Source organism: Lacerta agilis, chromosome 17 (genome assembly GCF_009819535.1).
Source record: "Lacerta agilis isolate rLacAgi1 chromosome 17, rLacAgi1.pri, whole genome shotgun sequence".
Taxonomy (NCBI): domain Eukaryota; kingdom Metazoa; phylum Chordata; class Lepidosauria; order Squamata; family Lacertidae; genus Lacerta; species Lacerta agilis.
Genome location: NC_046328.1, coordinates 16411890 through 16431740, shown reverse-complemented (window position 1 = coordinate 16431740; position 19851 = coordinate 16411890). Strand labels below are relative to the sequence as shown.

The 19851-nt window shown below is 46.2% G+C and overlaps 1 protein-coding gene across 1 annotated transcript; it reads left to right on the top strand.

Moving 5' to 3' along the window:
* Positions 1-563: 563 nt before the first annotated feature.
* PXMP2 (peroxisomal membrane protein 2) lies at positions 564-12544 on the top strand. Its single transcript, XM_033135940.1, has 5 exons — positions 564-711; positions 7233-7337; positions 8335-8497; positions 10307-10426; positions 12023-12544. The coding sequence occupies exons 1-5, from the start codon at positions 602-604 to the stop codon at positions 12089-12091; spliced, it is 567 nt and encodes a 188-aa protein (XP_032991831.1). The 5' UTR covers positions 564-601; the 3' UTR covers positions 12092-12544.
* Positions 12545-19851: the final 7307 nt, after the last annotated feature.

Genomic DNA, 19851 nt, shown 5'->3' with positions numbered 1-19851 from the left:
TTCGCGCGCTCGCAGAAACCGCGCGGGGTTCCCGGTTCTCGCGAGCAAGCAAGCGCGCCGCCCACAGTCATTCCGCCTTCGGTAGCCGCCGCCAATCGTGGTTCTGCCAGTGGGACCGCCCCTATCCTCCTGCAGCCAGTAGGAGAACAGGAATCCACCCTGAGGAGAAAAGAAAGAAAGAAGTGGCTCCGCCTTCCCGCTCGTTGTCAAAGTCTCCTCACAAGCAAGGATAGCTCCGCCCCTCGCAACAATTCCCACCCCTACGCGCACCACCCACCCGGCTCCTTATCCCTCTTTTTATTGGCTAATATTTTTTCGCCTCTGCTAACCGTCCCGCCCACTTTCACGTCCGCCTCCGCCCCGCTCCTAGGCGCAAAAGTTTAGGACTTTTGTGTGTGACTGTTTCGCCTGCTTTCTACGGCACGCCCACGTATTGTGCCGTAATGCCCGCCCTCTCCTCTCTGATTGGCTCATTTCGGGGGTTGATACCGCCGCGTGGGCGAGGCTAGCCCAGCTTCTCGGAGGCAGCCGCTGAAGCGCATGCGCAGCGGACCTCCCGGAGAGCTTTTTTCTTTGCTCGTCCGTCCGGCTCTTCTGCGCGATGTCTCCGGCGCTTTCCAAGCCCGAATCGGGGTCACTGCCCCAGAAGGTGTTGGCGCGCTACTTGCTCCTGCTGCGCCTTTACCCGGTGCTCACGAAAGCCGTCTCCAGGTGCGTGGGCTGCGAACCTGAGCATGCTTTTACTCGGGAGTAAGAAACCCACTCAACTCAATGGGATTTACTCCCGAGTAAACGTGTTCTGGAACCAGCTGTTGCGGTTCAACTAAGCTATACTTGGAGGAGACCCGTTGGAATGAACGGAACTAAGTTAGTGATTTCTTTGGAAGCAAGTCCCATTGAACTTAGTTGGGGCTTACTCCAGAGAAAGCATTTCAGAAGCCGGGTAGTCCTGTTTTAGAATCATGCAGTCTTAACTGATACGGAGCAGGACCCCATGGAATTCAGCAGGACTTACTTCTGAGTAGCCATGGTGAATCACTCATCGTGGGGTCCTGGGCATGCAAGTTCTATTGAACTCATTGGAAATTCATTCTAAGCAAGCAGGCTTAAACTAGTTCTGTGTGTCCGTTTTTAAGAAATCTTATTGCTTTTTTAAAATACATGTTATTTGCTAAAATGCACGGCAGTGCTGGTGGAGGGTGATGGGAGTTGTAGCATTTCAACAACACCAGTTTGAAGGAAGGTGCTTCGTTCTTCTGTTTGCAGAGATGGGCCGGGGCACCGTATCATTTTCTTGCAAGGAATCTCCTGACTTTCCCCTTCCTAGAACTGAGTGGTGGTTGTCACTCTCCCATGTCAAACTATTTTATCTTCTTACACTTATATGCTGCCCTTTGCCCCCAGAGCTTGTTTTGTGTGGTCAACTATTGCTGTTGCCAACGACCCAGCGGCTAGGCAGGGATTTGAAGCCAGTTCTCACCCCCAGACCTAGGTCACATTCGTGCTGTACATTTAAAGCTCAACTGTACCACTTTTAATAGTCCTGGCGATTAAAGAATCGCGGGAACTGTAATTCTGCATGCTGAGATGTCACCTCTGCTGGGGTTTTTTGGTTGGGCATGTAAAGTCTGCAAGCCAACTTTAATTTGCATTAAAAGGTTCCATCCCAGGGCCAACAGGTTTATTTGGAAATAATCTCTGGTAGTTGAACTGTTTGAAAGATCTCAACCTTCAGATTAGAACCTTCAGTGAAACTTCATCAGCGTCTTGCAGGACTGGTTTCGCAACCTGATCCACCACGCTGCATGGAACAGGATTTGCCCAACTCCACATTGCATTGTTGTGGAAGCCAGATCCTAAGCCTGAGAAACAGGTCTTAACTGAGCTGAAAGGTGCTTATACACCCAAGTATGCTTATGTAAGGGGACGCAGGTGGATCTGTGGGTTAAATCACAGTGCCTAGGGCTTGCTGATCAGAAGGTTGGAGGTTTGAATCCCCGCGACGGGGTGAGCTCCCGTTGCTCGGTCCCAGCTCCTGCCAACCTAGCAGTTCAAAAGCACGAAGTGCAAGTAGATAAATAGGTACCACTCCAGCGGGAAGGTAAACGGCGTTTCCTTGCGCTGCTCTGGTTCGCCAGAAGGCGGATTAGTTATGCTGGCCACATGACCCGGAAGCTGTACACTGGCTCCCTCGGCCAGTAAAGCGAGATGAGTGCCACAACCCCAGAGTCATCCGCAACTGGACCTAACGGTCAGGGGTCCCGTTACCTTTATGCTTATGTAGGATAACAGCCTTAGTCTGCAAAGCGTTCCCAGCTGGGTGCAAGAGTTGTTTCGTGAAGGCAGCCCTGCTTAGGGAAGTTTTTAATGTCTCTTGTTTTATCGTGCTTTTAGTTCCGTTGGGAGCTGCCCAAAGTGGCTGGGGAAACCCAGCCAGATGGGCGGGGTGTAAATAATAAATTAATAGCATTATTATCTTTTTATTGTCAATGATTTCTGCCGTGAATTGTCAGCGTGCTTACTCTGCCCTAAGCCTCGGCAGGACACATAAAAGGAAGCACTTCTTCAAACGGTGCTTAGTTAAACTGTGGAACTCACTCCCACAGGAGCATAGCTGTCAAGTCTCCCTTTTTTGCGGGAAACTCCCTTATCCCGCTGCTATCCCTTATGGTTGATATCCCTTAAATTTCCCTTATTTCCGGGAAGGAGAGTTGGAGTCCGGGGTCTCCTTGGGTCCCTGCCTTTCTCAGCCCTGCCTGCCTGCCTGCCTACCTCACAGGACTGTTGTGGGGATTAAATGAGGACTGGGACCAGGGAGCTCCTTGGAGAAAAAGGTGGAATATAAATACCTAATAACAAACAGACAGACAGATATATAAAGAAGATAAAATAGACGAATGTTTCTTGGCAACAGGTGCTCAGATTAAGCATTGCTGCCCCTAACTGGAGGCAGAGCAGAGCCAACCTGGCCAGAAGCCATCAGTGGTCCTCTCCTCCTGCATAAATTTGCCTAATCCTTTTCTAAAGCCATCCAAGTTGGTGGCCATCGCTGCTCCCTGTGGCAGGGAGTTCCAGAGGTTAACCATGTGCTGCATGAATAAGTGCTTTCTTTTCTCTGCCCTGATTTCTCTTTCCTGGAGCTCTTTCCTGGTGTAAATTAATGTGCAGCCTGGGGGGATTACCATAGACTGTCCCCGGGACGGGTGAGGGTGCTGATCCCTTATTTTCAAATCCGAAACTTGACAGCTATGCACAGGAGGCAGTGGTGGCCACCAACTTATTATGGCTTTAAAAGAGGGCAGGACAAATTCACGCTAGCCACAGTTGGAGGCAGCAATACGTCTGAAGACTAGCTGCTGGGAACCACAGGTGGGGAGAATGTTGCTCTTGTGCTCAGGTCCTGCTTGTGGGTTCCCCCCAGGCATGTAAGCGGCCGCTGTGAGAACAGGAGGCTGGACTAGGTGGGCCAGTGACCTGACCCATCAGGCTCTCCTTATGTTTTTAATACAAGGTTTTAGTCTCTAAGGTGCTACGAGACTCTGCGTGATCTGAAGCTTCTTTGCCTCATTGCTCTGTGGGAATAAGGGTGCTCTCTCGGGTTGGCCACCTAGTGTTGAATTTTGAAAACAGGCTTTCTGATGAGCTGGGTCATGTCCGGCTTCATTAATGCAGCTGTTAATTCCACTTCCCCAGAGTTTGCCTAACTGCTAATTCCCACATTGTGCTTGAGCTTTCACACGGTATAAAAGCCACTTCTGGAAAACTAATGTGGTATATAGCATGTTTAACACTCATTTCCATGTTCCTTGATTCCAGAAAAAACCCACCAGTATTCTTAACCTGGGACTATTATTATTAACCTGGCACTATTATTATTAATCATCATCATCATCATCCCACCTTTCCCCCAAGACCAGGACCCAAGCCAGTGTGGTGTAGTGGTTAAGAACGGTAGACTCGTAATCTGGTGAACCGGATTCGTGTCTCCACTCCTCCACAAGCAGCTGCTGGGTGACCTTGGGCTAGTCACACTTCTCTGAAGTCTCTCAGCCCCACTCACCTCACAGAGTGTTTGTTGTGGGGGAGGAAGGGAAAGGAGAATGTGAGCTGCTTTGAGACTCCTTCGGGTAGTGAAAAGCGGGAGATCAAATCCAAACTCCTCCTCTTCTTCTTCTTCTTACACAAAGTAAAGCTAGACAAATAAAATACAAATAGCTAAAATTATATAAAAGGTAATATTTAAAAAGTAAGTAACTGGAATAGAGTTTAAACAGTATATAAAACAAATCTATTGAAATACAGGTAATTAAAAACAGCACAGCACTCTTAAAAGTCCTTTTATTAGAAAGAAAGAAAGAAAGAAAGAAAGAAAGAAAGAAAGAAAGAAAGAAAAAGACAGTTTGCAAAGGCCTGTAGGAATAAAACAGCCTTTGCCTGCCAGCAGAAGGAGAACAAGGAGGGAGCCAGTCAAGCTTCTCCTGGGAGGGATTTCCAGAGTCTGGGAGCAGCCACCGAGAAGGCCCTTTCCTGTGTGCCCACCAAGAGCATCTGTGTGGGTGGCGGGATTAAGAGAAGGGCCTTCTCTGGAGTTCTCGAAGATCAGGAAAAATCCCATAACAGAAGCAGAAAGGGCAGAGGATTAGCATCAATGCCTAGTGACGGTCTTTGTTACATCACACCCTGCCCATCTTTGTTACATCACACCCTGCCCACTGATGTGAGTGTGATTCAGTGTGACTTATCAGCCAAAAAGCTGCAGTTCCAGATAAAGGCACAAGATACAGGACATAATATACAAATGGAAGATTGGGAAAAGTTACGGAAAAGTAATTTAAAATTTACGGATTGCATATTGCTGAAAGAGAATTATATGAAAATGATGTATAGATGGTATATTACACCGGCGAAAATGGCAAAAATGTGTAGAACAAGTTCCAACAAGTGCTGGAAATGTAAAGAAAAGGAAGGTACCTTTTTCATATGTGGTGGAATTGTAAAAGAATTAGAAATTATTGGGATATGATTTATAATGAAATGAAAAAAATGAAAAAAATGTTTTTTAACCTTTGTTAAAAAGACCAGAAGCGTTTTTATTAGGTATCGTAGGTCAAGATTTACCAACAGACAAGAAGAATCTATTTATGTATACGACAACAGCGGCTAGAATTTTAGTAGCTCAAAGATGGAAAAGTGATGAAATGCCAACGGAAGAACAATGGCAAGAAAAGTTGATGGAATATGCTGAAATGGCGAAGCTAACTGAGAGCCTGGCGTGCTCTGGTCCATCGGGTCACGAAGAGTCGGACACGGCTAAACAACTAAACAACAGAAACAACAACAACTGAGAGACTCAAAGATAAGGACAACAATGACTTCAAAAAAGATTGAGAACCTTTTATGATGTATATACAGAAACTGCATTAAAATGAACTCACTTGCAGGATTCGAGTAATACACTTACAATGGACAAATATAAATAGAAAATATAAAAATGAGGTTAAAATGTTAAGAACAGGCTGACATGGTATAACTTTAATTTTAGTACATAAGGCATATAAAATTATATGCAGAAGAAATGAATATGCTATAAAGCAGAAAGGGAAGTTGGGGGGGGGTGTTAACTGAAAATATAAAATGTAATTTGAAGTTTTGATTATGCTAAAACTTGTTGTAAAATCTTAATAAAAAATAAAAAATAAAAAACTGCAGTTCCATGACGCAACAAGCACCGCAGTGCGAAAGGAAAGTTCAAAAATGGGATAGAAGCTCTTGCCTTATAATCAGAAAAGCAAATGCAATGCTCCCCAAAGCTAAATGTATCCTCCGGCTGAGTAGATGAGTTTCTTTGCCAGAGTATTGAGCAAAAGTGCTTGAGCTCTCAAGGGCTTATTTGGGTCCCCATCCCATCCATCTCTTGAGAGCTCTTGCAAACCTCAAGTTGAAGAGGTTGGGAGTATTTCCAAATCCCAGTAACCCACGCTTCTGTTGATCTTTTTTGTGTGTTTTGCACAGGTGCTCACCTGGAGAAAGGAGTGGGGCAGAAATTTGATTCCTTTCTCATTTCATAGAATCATAGAATTGTAGAAGAGTTGGCAGGGACCCTGAGAATAAACCAGTCCAACTCTCTGCAGTGCAGGAATATGCAGGGATCGAACCTGGAACCTTGGCATTATCAGCACCACACTCTAGCCCAGGCACAGGCAAACTCGGCCCTCCAGATGTTTTGGGACTACAACTCCCATGACCCCTAGCTAACAGGACCAGTGGTCAGGGATGATGGGAGTTGTAGTCCCAAAACATCTGGAGGGCCGAGTTTGCCTATGCCTGCTCTAGCCAACTGAGCTATCCGGGTTAAAAGCAAAACTCCCCAGAACAATGCATGAACCGAAACTTAGCCATCTGTTGATTCTTCGTGCTTCTCTGAATTTTGCAATCTGGTTCTCCGACCAAGTAATGTGCTCAGAGATTCATTGACTAAGGTAAAGTGTGGGAAGAAACACATACGTCAGAGGAACTAACATACAAAAATGTGTTCTGTTAGATTGCACCAGGTTGGGCAAAGCTAAATGAGATAGACCTTTGGTCTGGTCCAGCGAGGTCGCTGTTAAATCCTGGACGAGCTGCAGAAGTATGTTAATAATCTCCCCAAGTAACCTACAATTGCATGAACTGACTCACCTTGAGATTCCGAGCACGGCATGGGCTCAAGGAGGAACTTGGAGGTGCCTCCATGTGTCAAGTTAAGATACAGGTCTCTGTGTTCACGAAGCCAGTTTGCCAAATTCCTCTTCTTTGGCCCGGTGATTTTAACGCTAGAACTCGTGGACATCCTGCGAAGCTCAACGTTGGCAGATTCGGGACAGAGAAAAGAAATGACTTCTTTGCTCAGCGCATGGTTAAACTGTGGAACTCGCTGCCACAGGAGGCAGGGATGGCTAGAAGGGTTCGAAAGAGGATGAGACCAATTCATGAATGAAAAGACTATTGATGGCCACTAGCCACAATGGCCTCTCCATCATTGGAAGACAGTAAATGCTTCTGAATATCAGTTGCTGGAAATCACAGGAGGAGAAAGTACTGTTGTGCTCTGGTCCGACTTGCAGGTTTCCCTTTGGGGCATCTGCTTGGCCACTGTGAGAGCAGGATACTGATCCAGCAGGCTCTTTTCATGAGTGGCTTTGTTGCTTGACCCAGGCTGGCCCCTGAGATGCTCTCTCCTTTCCTCCCTGTAGTGCGGTCCTCTCGGCCCTTGGGAGCTTCCTGGCTCAGATCCTTGAGAAGAACCCGAAGAAAAGAGGTGTGGATTTGGCTGGTCCTTTGAGGTTCTTCATCTATGGGTAAGTGTGGGGGCCAGAATGGGGTCCCTTTCTTCCGAGGGCAATATTTGCAAAGCGTGCTGTGCCGGTTTGGAAACACAGGGAGGTTGGCAGAGCCACAGCCAGATTTCACATGCCACATAGTTAAACTGTGGAACTCGCTGCCACAGGAGGTAGCAAGGGCCACCAACTCGGATGGCTTTGAAAGAGATAGTTACAATGCTCTGCCTCCACTGGTGGAAGCAGTAATTTGAATGCAATTTCCTGGAAACTGCAGGTGGGTCTAGTGCCCTTGTGCTTGGGTTGTTCTTGGGTTCTGCTTGCAGGCTTCTCACTGTGAGAAACGGATGTTGGACTAGATAGATCATGGGCCACATCCAGCAGTCAGGCTCCTCTGACATTCTTAACCTGCACAATTGGAATTTGTCTTGTGGGGGGGGGGCAACAAGGATTCCCCTTTCCCCATATACATTGCAACCACTGACCTGCAGCCAAATATTTATCTGGCAGTGGCTGCCCTTTGGAGCCCCCTGCCCATTGTTGGCACCCTCCCAATGCCCCTCGCTGCTCTCTTTTTGGTGAGTGCTTAAAACATTTTTTGCTTAGGCCAGCTGAGCCAGACATGTCAAAGTGACACGTGTTTTATTCCTTGTTAGCTGCTATTGATTTTAATCACCCGTTGAATGCTTTTGAATTTCTGTTGTTGTTGTTTTTTTAAAAAACAACAAAACAAAACACTTTTAACATCGGCTCAGAGGTTTTCTGACGAACAGGGTTGTGATGTAGTAAAATAATCTTGCGAAATAGCGAACAATCCCTTTTCCTCTTAGCAGCCAGGAGGTTGCATGATATCACAGCAGCTCAGCGAATGGGGGGAGCTTATGGGTTTTGTTGCTGGGGTTTAAACTGTCTGGAGCCAAGTTTTTACAGTTAAGCTGACATTTTTTTGAAGAGGCAGAATGATGTCTGTATGAACAATGTACAATCTCCCTTCCTGCCCCCCTTCCCGCTTTTCCAGGTTTTTCTTCACTGGGCCACTGAGCCACTATTTCTACCTCTACTTGGAGCGATGGTTCCCATCGGATATGCCTGTTTCCATCGCCAAGAGACTTCTGCTGGACCGGCTTGTGGTTGCCCCAGCCTTCCTAGTGCTTTACTACTTCGTCATGAACCTGCTGGAGGTATGTCCCTGGGCCTGCCCTGTGATAGAAAGGCTTGTGCCCATCAGTTGATGCTCGAATCAGGGTGCCGGTGATGGTGGCTGTATGTGGAGCAAGCTTTTCTCCTCTTGCTCAGGAGTTTCCTATGGTGTTTCTTGCTTGGCAGGGGGTTGGACTGGATGGCCCTTGTGGTCTCTTCCAACTCTATGATTCTATGGTAGTGAAGTGTAGGTGAGTTCTCACGAGGCAAGACATAGTGATAACGGCAATAACCTTTCTTGAACTAACAGAACTGGGAAACAGGGGCAAAACAACTGCTTATATACGTTTCTGAAGGCCTGGGCCACTCCCACTCCCAACGCGATTGGCTGTCTAAACTTCCAAGCTGCGAATTGTGACTCAGAGTTTAAGGGCCAATGGCAGAGGCCCAAATCCTGAAATGTTCTGTGATTGGATATCATGTATCGAATCAGAACACAGGAGCTCAGAATCCTTAGTCCAGACTCAAGCTCAGGCAAACACAGACCACTGAATACGTAACAGGTAGGACCCGAACCAATGGCTTCAATATACAAGAAAGGCGATTCCAACTAAAGGCCAGGAAGAACTTTCTGACAGTAAGAGACGTTTGACAGTGGAGTTTGTGGATTCTCATTCACTGGAGGTTTTTAAGCAGGGTCTGGGTAGCCACCTGCCATGGGTGCTTCAGCCGAGATTCCTGCATTGCAGGGGGTTGGACTAGATGACCCTTGGGGTCCCTTCTAACTCTACGATTCTGTGATTCTAAAAAGCGAATCCCTGAACAACGTAGGTCCAGGGTACCTCAGGGACCGGCTGAGCCCTTATATCCCAACTAGATTGCCGAGATCATCTGCAGGAGCACCACTGGTCATTCTTCAAGTTGCTAAGGCTCATTTGACAACAACAAGAAACAAACAAACAAACAAACAAACAACAGCAATAGCCTTTAGTATTATTGGTCCAGGCTTGTGGAATATCATGCCAGTAGAGATTCAGCAGGCATCTTCTTTTAAACACCTGCTGCAGACTTTTCTATTCTTTCAGGCTTATTATGTGAGCAATTAAGAACGCATCCTTCAGGCAATGATGTCCGTTTTATACGGTGTTAGTTAAGTTTATTATTGCTCTGATTTTCTTTTAATGATACAGCAGTATACACTTCTTTTTAAAAAAAAGGAAATAAATAAAATGTAAAAGGCTTGGTTTTTGCTGATAAAGTAGTGCTATAAACCTTGCAAAATAACCTGCATGAATCCCAGGCCAGTTTCTCTCTCTCTCTTGGCCTGAGCTGCATCACAGGGCAGTTGTGAGGCTAGAATGGTAAATAAACAACAACAACAACAACATTATTTATATCCCACCCATCATGCTGGGTTTCCGCAGCCACTCTGGGCAGCTCCCAACAGGATATTAAAAACACATCAGACATTAAAAACTTCCCTAAACAGGGCTGCCTTCAGGTGTCTTCTAAAAGTCAGATAGTTGTTTATTTCCTTGACATGTGATGGAAGGGAGTTCCACAGGGTGGGCGCCACTACCAAGAAGGCCCTCTACCTGGTTCCCACAGTGAAGGAACCGCCAGAAGACCCTCGGAGCTGGACCTCAGTGTCCGGGCTGTACGATGCAGGTAGAGAGCTCCTTCAGGTATACTGGGCTGAGGCCGTTTTGGGCTTTAAAGGTCAGCTCCAACACTGGGACCTGGATTGGCTGGGACTTGAACCACTGCAGAAGAGGTGCAGGACTTTCCGCTGGTCCGCCCCCCTCCCTGGAGGGCTCCTCTGGCTCAGTTTATCCCTCCGTGTCTTTCAGGGGAAGGATACCTCTGCTTTTGTCAAGAGGATGAAATCCAGCTACTGGACATCCCTCAAGATGAACTGGAAGGTGTGGACGCCGGTCCAGTTCATCAATCTGAACTACGTACCTATGCAGGTGAGAGGACTCGCTTTTCGGTCCGGGGGGGGGGGGCGGGGCGGTTCCCACTCCGTGGGGTGCTGAGCCGGGGGTGGGGGGGGAGACCCACACGATTCCCTCCACGCGCCCCTGGGCATTCAGTCCTCGCATGTGTGTTTCCCAAGTGGTTGGGGTGCATCCATGAAGGTATCTGTCCTCTTAGGACTGGGATAACTGGGACCTTCCAGACGTTGGACTCCAAATCCCATCAGCTCCAGCCAGCATGAAGGGCAGCCAGGAATGATGGGAATTGGAGTCCACCGACACCTGGAAGGCCACAGGTTTTCTCCATCCCTGTATTAAGGCAGTCCTGAACTTGTAGCACATCTAGTCTTATGAAAAGTGGCAATGGCCATAGCTCAATGAGAGGGCAACTTCCTTGTGCCAGCTTCAATCCTTAGCCTTGTGAGAGCTGCTGCCTGTCAGTGCAGACAGTGCTGCAGGAAATGGGCCAGTAGCCTGACTCGGTAAGTCAGCTTCCCGTGTCTTAAGGGAATGGCTATAGCTCAGTGGTAGAGCCAGGGCCGGCCCAGCCATGAGGCAAGGTGGGGAGACCGCCTCAGGCAGCAGAATCCACAAGTGCAGCAGATCCCAAAGTACATCTTTATTTTTCCCCTTGTTCCTGATGTAGAATCATAGAGCCATAGCATTTTTAGATTCGGGAGGGACCCTGGGTATCATCTAGTCCAGTGTTACACAAACTTAGTTAAAACAAAATCGAAAATTCTTTCTAGTAGCACCTTAGAGACCAACTGAGTTAGTTGCTGGTATGAGCTTTCGTGCACACGAAAGCTCATACCAGCAACTAACTCAGTTGGTCTCTAAGGTGCTACTAGAAAGAATTTTCGATTTTGTTTTGACTATGGCAGACCAACACGGCTACCCACCTGTAACACAAACTTAGTTGTTGGACTACAACTCCCATCATCCCTAGCTAACAGGACCCCTGGATGATGGGAGTTTTAGTCCAACAACAGCCGGAGACTCAAGTTTGGGAAATGCTGATCCTAGTCCAACCCCCTGCAGTGCAGGAATAGGCATCTGTCCCTCCACTGGGATCAAACCTGCAACCTTGGCGTTATCAGCACCACGCTCTAACCCAGGGGTAGGCAACCTAAGGCCCATGGGCCGGATGCGGCCCAATCGCCTTCTCAGTCTGGCCCACGGACGGTCCGGGAATCAGCATGTTTTTACATGAGTAGAATGTGTCCTTTTATTTAAAATGCATCTCTGGGTTATTTGTGGGGCATAGGAACTCGTTCATTATTTTTTCTCTCCAAAATATAGTCCGGCCCACCACATGGTCTGAGGGATGGTGGACCGGCCCACGGCTGAAAAATGTTGCTGACCCCTGCTCTAACCCATGTAGATCTTCACCCACCCTTTCTTCTCTGCTGGTTGAAGCGCTCCATTTTGTGGTTTGCCTTAGGTGCCAGAATGCCTTGGGCTGTCCCTGGGTAGAGCCTCTGTTTTGCATGCAGAAGGTCCCAGGTTCATTCCCCGACAGCACCTCCAGGGAGGTGAATGTGGTAGGTCAGAACTTAAATCCTAACCAAATTCCTCCCTTGAACACAGTTCCAGGTGCTGTTTGGGAACCTGGTGGCCCTCTTCTGGTTTGCCTACCTGGCCTCTGTGAAGAAGTGACCCTGTAGGAGCTGCCGTCAAAGAGGAAGCTGCCTTTCACGCTTGGTAAAGTTGCCTGCCGGGGCAGGCAGCGGAGGACGAGGGACTGTGCTTAGAGAACTGATTTGCTGCCTGCCGTTGCAGAGCTACTGTCCGACACTCTTCTGCACCTTGAGGAAAGCAGGGATGGGAATGGGATGCGCTGTGCCATCTTCCAGCTGGGTCCTTCTGGGCCCTGTCACTTTAACAATCACATCTGGTTCACTATGTTTATTAATTTTGTTTCTCATTTCTTAACGTTTAGTTTTTCTGGGGGGGACAGATAGCAGGCAATAACTTTTTTTTTTAATGGTGCTTTAATGAGAATGGTTTAAAAAAATGTGTACTGGAATTGGGAAAACCAGCACAAGCCATTTTATGTGTGTGTTTTTAAAAGAAATAAAATTGAGAAGATTAATCTCTTAAACGATAAAAGGGGGGAAATGACTGGTGTTGTTGAAGAGTTGAAAAGGATTGCAACCCTATTGCGAGCTGAAGGTGAGCCAGCAAGGTGAGGCAGCTGCAGAAAAGGTGAATGCAATTTTTAGGCTCCATTAAAACAACCTCAGATATGCAGATGACACAACTTTGATGGCAGAAAGTGAGGAGGAATTAAAGAACCTCTTAATGACCATCACCTTGCCAACAAAGGTCCATATAGTTAAAGCTATGGTGGTAATAATAATAATAATAAAATTATTTATACCCTGCCTATCTGGCTGGGTTTCCCCAGACACTGTGGGCGGCTTCCAACAAAATATTAAAATACAATAGTCTATTAAACATTAAAAGCTTCCCTAAACAGGGCTGCCTTCAGGTGTCTTCTAAAAGTCTGGTAGTTGTTTTTCTCTTTGACATCTGGTGGGAGGGCATTCCACAGGGTGGGTGCCACTACCAACAAGGCCCTCTGCCTGGTTCCCTGTAACTTGGTTTTCCCAGTAGTGATGTTTGGAAGTGAGAGTTGGACCATAAAGAAGGCTGATCGCTGAAGAATTAATGCTTTTGAATTATGGTGCTGGAGGAGACTCTTGAGAGTCCCATGGACTGCAAGAAGATCAAACCTTTCCATTCTTAAGGAAATCAGCCCTGAGTGCTCACTGGAAGGACAGATCCTGAAGCTGAGGCTCCAATACTTTGGCCACCTCATGAGAAGAGAAGACTCCCTGGAAAAGACCCTGATGTTGGGAAAGATTGAGGGCATAAGGAGAAGGGGACGACAGAGGACGAGATGGTTGGATAGTGTTCTCGAAGCTACTAACATTAGTTTGACCAAACTCCAGGAGGCAGTGAAAGACAGGAGTGCCTGGCGTGCTCTGGTCCATGGGGTCACGAAGAGTCGGACACGAATGAATGACTAAACAAAAACTGAGCCATGGTTTTCCAAGTGCTATTTCAGCACTTACCGTATTTTTCGCTCCATAAGATGCACTTTTTTCCTTCTAAAAAGTAAGGGGAAATGTCTGTGCGTCTTATGGAGCGAATGGTGGTCCCTGGAGCTAAATTGCCCAGGGGCCAAAAGAGGATCATGCTTTTTATTTTACAAAGAGAAAAGGGAGTGTTGAAAGGACCCCGCTCAGCAGCTGAACAGCAAGAGATCGGGAGAGAGATAAGAGTCCCCGGCTCCATTTCAGCCCCGCCCTCCTTTGTTGAATCTGCTGCAGAGGGAGGTTGTTTGTTTCCCCAGCAACATGTGACTGGCTGATTACATTATCTGTCTGGAAACTGTAGAAAAGGCTCTCTTTCCTTTAGAAGCTGCAGAAATGTGAGTTGAACCCCATAAAAATGGGGCTTTTCCTCTTTGCTTTTCCCCCTTTGCAAAAAAAAGCTGCAAAAATTTTAGCTGATCCTAAAAAACAGGGTTTTTCCCTTTGCAAAAAAGCTGCAAAACATTTAGCTGATCCTCAAAAAAACAGGGCTTTTAGAAGAGGAAAACCAGAAAAATATTTTTTTCTTGTTTCCTCCTCTAAAAACGAGGTGCGCCCTATGGTACATACTGCAGCCAATCGGAAGCCGTGCCGGACGTTCAAGCTTCCGAAAATCATTTAAAACCAGAACACTCACTTCTGTGTTTCGATTGTTTGGGAGCCAATTTGTTTGGGATCCAAGGCGTTGGAGATCCAAGGTACGACTGTAAATGATGATCAAAAGGAAAAAAGAAAGATTAAAACACACATCAATAAGCTAAATATTTTTAGCAGGTGCCAAAAAGAGCACAGGGAAGACCAGTGTGATTGTAATTGCTAGAGACGTGGGTGGCTATGCTCAAATCTCCACTCTGCCAAGAAGCTCCCTTGTTGAACTTGGGCAGTCGCCATCTCTCAGCCTAGCCTACCTCTCAGGGCTTGTGGTGAGGCTAAAATGGGAAGGAGGAGCACCATGCTCCTTGGAGGAAAAGGTGTTGAACTAAATAAATAAAGGTGCCTGTCTAATGTCAATAGGCAGGGAGTTCCAAAGTCCACATGCTGCCGCACTAAAAGACTGCTTTCTTACAAAGGTGGAAACGCTATTACACGGCACCTGTAACTATGCCAGTTCCGCTTGTTGCTGAATATATGCAAAATAGTATTAAGATTCTGCCTCTTAATGTTGATTATTGAGCCGATTTTTTTAAAATAAAAAATAAGCTTTGTTAGGGTTTATAGAGAAAAACACAAAGCTTAATATCAAATATACCCCCCCTTTTTAATCCAAACTAAGACTTTGTTTTAAATACTATCAAAGCACAAAGAAGAAGGGGAAAAAAGGGAGAGGAGAAAGGAGTAGAAAAAGGAAGAGTGAAATGAAGAAGAGTAGAAAAGAGGTTGAAAGAGAAAGATAGAATAAAATCCAGAAAGTAAAGAGCTTCCCATTCTTCATCTGCCCACTGTGCAGTATATAAACAATATTCACTTCATCCTTGAGACTGTTTCTGGTGGGCTTCCCAGCTTCCCCAAATCTGCTTGCCATTTAACCCTCTACTAGGCACAAATTAATGTCTTCCCCCCGCATCCCATTTTGGAACGAGAGCCAGTGGCTGGACCCAGTTGGTATTAAACACCCCATTGGTATTCTGCAGGCTTCTTTTCTTCTTTCTTTTGCCAATGAAAGAAGCTTCACATTAAACTGCAACGGGATGGTGGTGGGGTCAGGGCTTGGCAGGATGGCAAGAATCTGGTTCCCCTATTAGCATGAAGGCAGATGCAAAACTTCGAAAAGGGGTGTGTGTGTATGTATGGGGGTTGCATTTCAGATGTTAGAAGAGAAGCAGGAACACTTTACTCCAGCCACTTTCTCCATGGCCTGCAACATTTTATAAAATTAAGTCAACATATCCAGAAGCTGTGCCTCTTTTAAATTGGCCTTGTCAGTTTCTCCATTCTGTTGATTTGTACGTTGGTATGTAATACAGCAAAACATTACAATAGCGGAACAAAATAATAATAATGCAAAACGTTCCAAGTGACGCTGAGAGCATCTAAAAACATTTGAAAAACTGTCACAATATCTTCACAGCTAATAATCGCAAGGTTGCCAGTAGGGCTGGGAGATAATATCAATATACCGTCCAAAACCGGTTTGAAGTCAGTTTCATAATTTTTGGCTTCTCTATGTAGCTCGAATCATGTGTGCGTGCCATGCAGAAATCACAATGTGGGGGAAACCGTGAAGCCAGCCAACGCTTCTCTCGATTCCTGCAGTCCCTGTTAACTCTGCCGGCTCAGCTTTCCCCTGACTCCTGCAGGGGGGCAGCGAATCACGAGAGCAGGCGCCAGCAAAAATCACCATGTGGGGAAAACCGTGAAGCCAGCCAATGCCTCTACGCAGCTCCATCCTTATTTCAGACATTGTGATATATCAGTATATCACGATGTTTAGCTGGCGATATATCATGATGTTGAAAACCCGATATTGCCTGGCCCTGGTGGCCAGGAACGGTATCTTTATATCATCGTCATCAGTAGCAGCAACAGCAGCTGTTGCTGCCGCCTTTGGTATAGAACTTTGTTGTTGTTCTGTCGTTCAGTCGTGTCCGACTCTTCGTGACCCCATGGACCAGAACACGCCAGGCACCCCTATCCTCCACTGCCTCCCGCAGTTTGGCCAAACTCATGCCAGTCGCTTCAAGAACACTGTCCAACCATCTCATCCTCTGTCGTCCCCTTCTCCTTGTGCCCTCCATCTTTCCCAACATCAGGGTCTTTTCTAGGGAGTCTTCTCTTCTCATGAGGTGGCCAAAGTACTGGAGCCTCAACTTCAGGATCTGTCCTTCTAGTGAGCACTCAGGGCCGATTTCTTTAAGGATGGATAAGTTTGATCTTTTTGCAGTCCATGGTATAGAACTAGGGAAACTAATACCGTGGTACCTTGGTTCTCAAACTTAATCCGTTCCAGAAGTCCGTTCCAAAACCAAAGCGTTCCAAAACCAAGGTGCGCTTTCCCATAGAAAGTAATGCAAAATGGATCAATCCATTCCAGACTTTTAAAAACAACCCCTAAAACTGTTTTTCAACCACTGTTCCGTGGCACACTAGTGTGCCGCGAGATGTTGCCTGGTGTGCCGTGGGAAAAATTGAAAAATTACTTTATATATAGTCAATATAGGCACAGAGTTAATTTTTTTAACATTTTCTAATGGTGGTGTGCCTCGTGATTTTTTTCATGAAACAAGTGTGCCTTTGCCCAAAAAAGGTTGAAAAACACTGCCCTAAAACAGCAATTTAACATGAATTTTGCTATCTTAATGAGACCGTTGATCCATAAAATGAAAGCAATAATCAATGTACTGTACTATAAAATAAATAAGACACTATTGTAGATGATAAAAATTAAAATTATTATTTTCTTACCTGCACTGATGATAGTCATTGTTTGGAAGAGGGGCTTTTATACATTTCCGCAGTCGCACAATCAATCAGTAGCTGAACTGTGTTCCACAGAGCCACAAAAACAAATTAACCAAAAAAGCCTCAAAAACAAAAACGCAAAATAAATAGCAAAAACAAAAGCGCCAAACAATCTGTTCCGGAAGTCTGTTTGACTTCCGAAATGTTCGAAAACCAAGACGTGGCTTCTGATTGGTGCAGGTGCCCCGGAAACAATAGCCGACAGCCGCATCGGGCGTTTGGCTTCTGAAAAACATTCAAAAATCGGAACACTTCCAGGTTTTTGGCGTTTGAGTACCAAGGTGTTTGAGAACCAAGGTACCACTGTAATAGCTATATCACCTGCATTAAAAATATGAATATTTATTTATTTATCCCACCTTTTGTCAAAGCAGCTCAGGTTTTGTGCACCTAAGTGGCCACTCTGTGCCTCTGTTCTCTTCTCTATGATGAGGCTGCCTTATTCTGTTATGTGTCTGCAGAGCTCACGCTCTTGCTGCCGGATCTGAACGACACAAAGAAGGGGAGCAATATTTTGCCCATGGCCTTTTGAGGAAAAAGAGTGGCTGTTGCTCAGCTCCACCAGCAGGTGTCAAGCTTGCTCCACTTAAAGGCCAGCAAAAGAGTTTCAAAGTGTTCAGGGAAATCCGCCCGCAAAACTCTGCTTGCCCAGAAAGCAGCCACGGTGGCACATCCTATTTATTTAGGAACTTAAAAGGATTTCCTGCGGCAGGGCATGGTGTGAGGAACGGAGGGGGCAGCTGAGGGACTGTGTGGGCCAGGAACCAGGAAAGGGTTAATAAAATTTAGCATTGATATAACAGTTTCCAAGCGCGCAATAGGTGTCGTTCAAATACAACAGCCTTGTAAGGTAGGCCAGTATTCTCATTTTTGCAGATGGAGGGCTGATAAGAGAAGGGCAGGGCTTGAAGTCTTCATAGTTAGAGGACACATTCAGACGGAGACCTGATCAAATACTTCAGTGTGGTCTATATCTAACCCCCTGTCTAGTGGGAGAAGACCAGCAGCCCAGCCGTGGCTTGGCTCATTTGCTTGAGTGACCTGTAGCAAATATTCTGCAGGCACCTTAAGAAGAAGAACCTATTCTGGGCTTGTGGTGTGGCTTGGTGATGGTAAGGAAGCCTTTTAATGTGTAATGCTTTATTGTGTTTCTATATATGTTGGAAGCCAATCATCATCATCATCATCATTATCGTGCCATCACCGGGGGCTGCCTGATTGGCACTGACTCGTGGCAGGGCCTTTTGGGTGGTGGCTCCCCAGCTGTGGAATGCCCACTCTAGAGAAGTGCGTCTGTCTCTGTCATTTGTTGATTTCCAGGAGGAATTCCTGTTCACCTAGGTTCATTTGGTGCCTGGAGAATACTGTTCCTGGGAGCCCCGGGATCACTGGGTTGAAGGATGTTCTCAATTATTTTTCATTGCTAATAATAATAATAATAATAATAATAATAATAATAATAATAATTTTATTATTTATAACCCACCCATCCGGCTGGGTTGTCCCAGACACTCTTTTAGACCTTTTTAAGTAAGCCGTGGTTAACAATTTCATTGGCCTGCATCCCAACTAAGTTACTTTCAGAGAAGACCCACTGAAATGAGCTGCCCATGGATTTCAGTGAGTCAACTCAGTGAGTATGACTTAGAGACAACCCACAATATTGATACAGCTGTTGAGAGCTAGATGTCGAGCCACAGCAAAGAAAAGAATGAAGAATGAAATGAATGGTTTGAATTGGAATAACCCTCTTTGCGTCATTGACAGAAAGGACTGTTTTCTTTCCAAGTCATCGATTTTTTTCTGCCTGGGGCTCATGTATGTAACACGAGCTTATCAGCCGTAGCAGCTGAATGGAACTAGCATGTGAGTAGCAGGATAACGCTGAACATCAAACACTTTGGAGATTGGGTCCTAGGGGAAGGCTATAGCTAGAGCATCAGCTTTCCATGCAGAAAGCCCGAGGTTCAACCCCCAGCATCTCTAGGGCTGGGACGGACCACTGCCTGAAACCTTGGAGAGCTGCTGCCAGTTGGTGCAGACAATACTGACCTGGACAGGCCAATGGTCTGACTTGGTAGAAGCTGTGTTTGAAATTAGCCAGGCGCCAGGCGCATTTTGCACCCGGCTATCAACCACTTGCAAACAAGTAAAGATGCCTGGGCGCCAGGATGGCACCTGACATCAAAATCTGGAGGGGCATGCCTGGGGGTCCTTGGCTGTTTTCACACACACTAGTACCACATCCTGTAGAATTCTATGTTTTACCTGCACAACCAGAATGACTTTCTGGAACCAAGATGCTTTTTCTGTGCAGCCTGAGCAGGAGAATGAAGAAAAAGAGGTAAGAATGGACCAAGATATATGTGAACTGTCCCTGGATCAAGCAACTTTTCTTCCTTAAATTTTTAAATCAGCTTAAGGTTGTCATCTGAACTAGCCAGATGTTTAACTGAGAATCAATCGCAGCCCATCATTTGAAAAACAAGACTTTAGATCTTTCTTACCCCAAAATGGCAAATACAGTCAAACCTCAGATCCCGAACGCCTCCGTTTCGGGACGCTTTGGCGCCCGAACACCGAAAACCCAGAAGTAAATGTTCCGGTTTTCGAACGTTTTTTGGAAGCCGAATGTCCGACGTGGCTTCTGCTGAGTGCAGGAAGCTCCTGCTGCAACCAATCGGAAGCTGCTATTGGGTTGTCAAACCTTTTGGAAGCTGAACGAGCTTCCGGAACAAATTACGTTCGACAACCAAGGTTTACCTGTAGACATTCTGTTTTGGCAACCGTAACCTTGGTTTAAGGAGCCATTTGGTGTGTAGCATATACAGTGGTACCTCTGGATGCGAACAGGATCCG

Excerpts from the sequence above, each read along its gene's own strand:
- PXMP2 (XM_033135940.1), top strand. The coding sequence starts at position 602 with ATGTCTCCGGCGCTTTCCAAGCCCGAATCGGGGTCACTGCCCCAGAAG. Across the intron at positions 712-7,232 it reads CTCACGAAAGCCGTCTCCAG|TGCGGTCCTCTCGGCCCTTG; the intron begins GTGCGTGGGCTG and ends TCCTCCCTGTAG. Across the intron at positions 7,338-8,334 it reads TTGAGGTTCTTCATCTATGG|GTTTTTCTTCACTGGGCCAC; the intron begins GTAAGTGTGGGG and ends CCGCTTTTCCAG.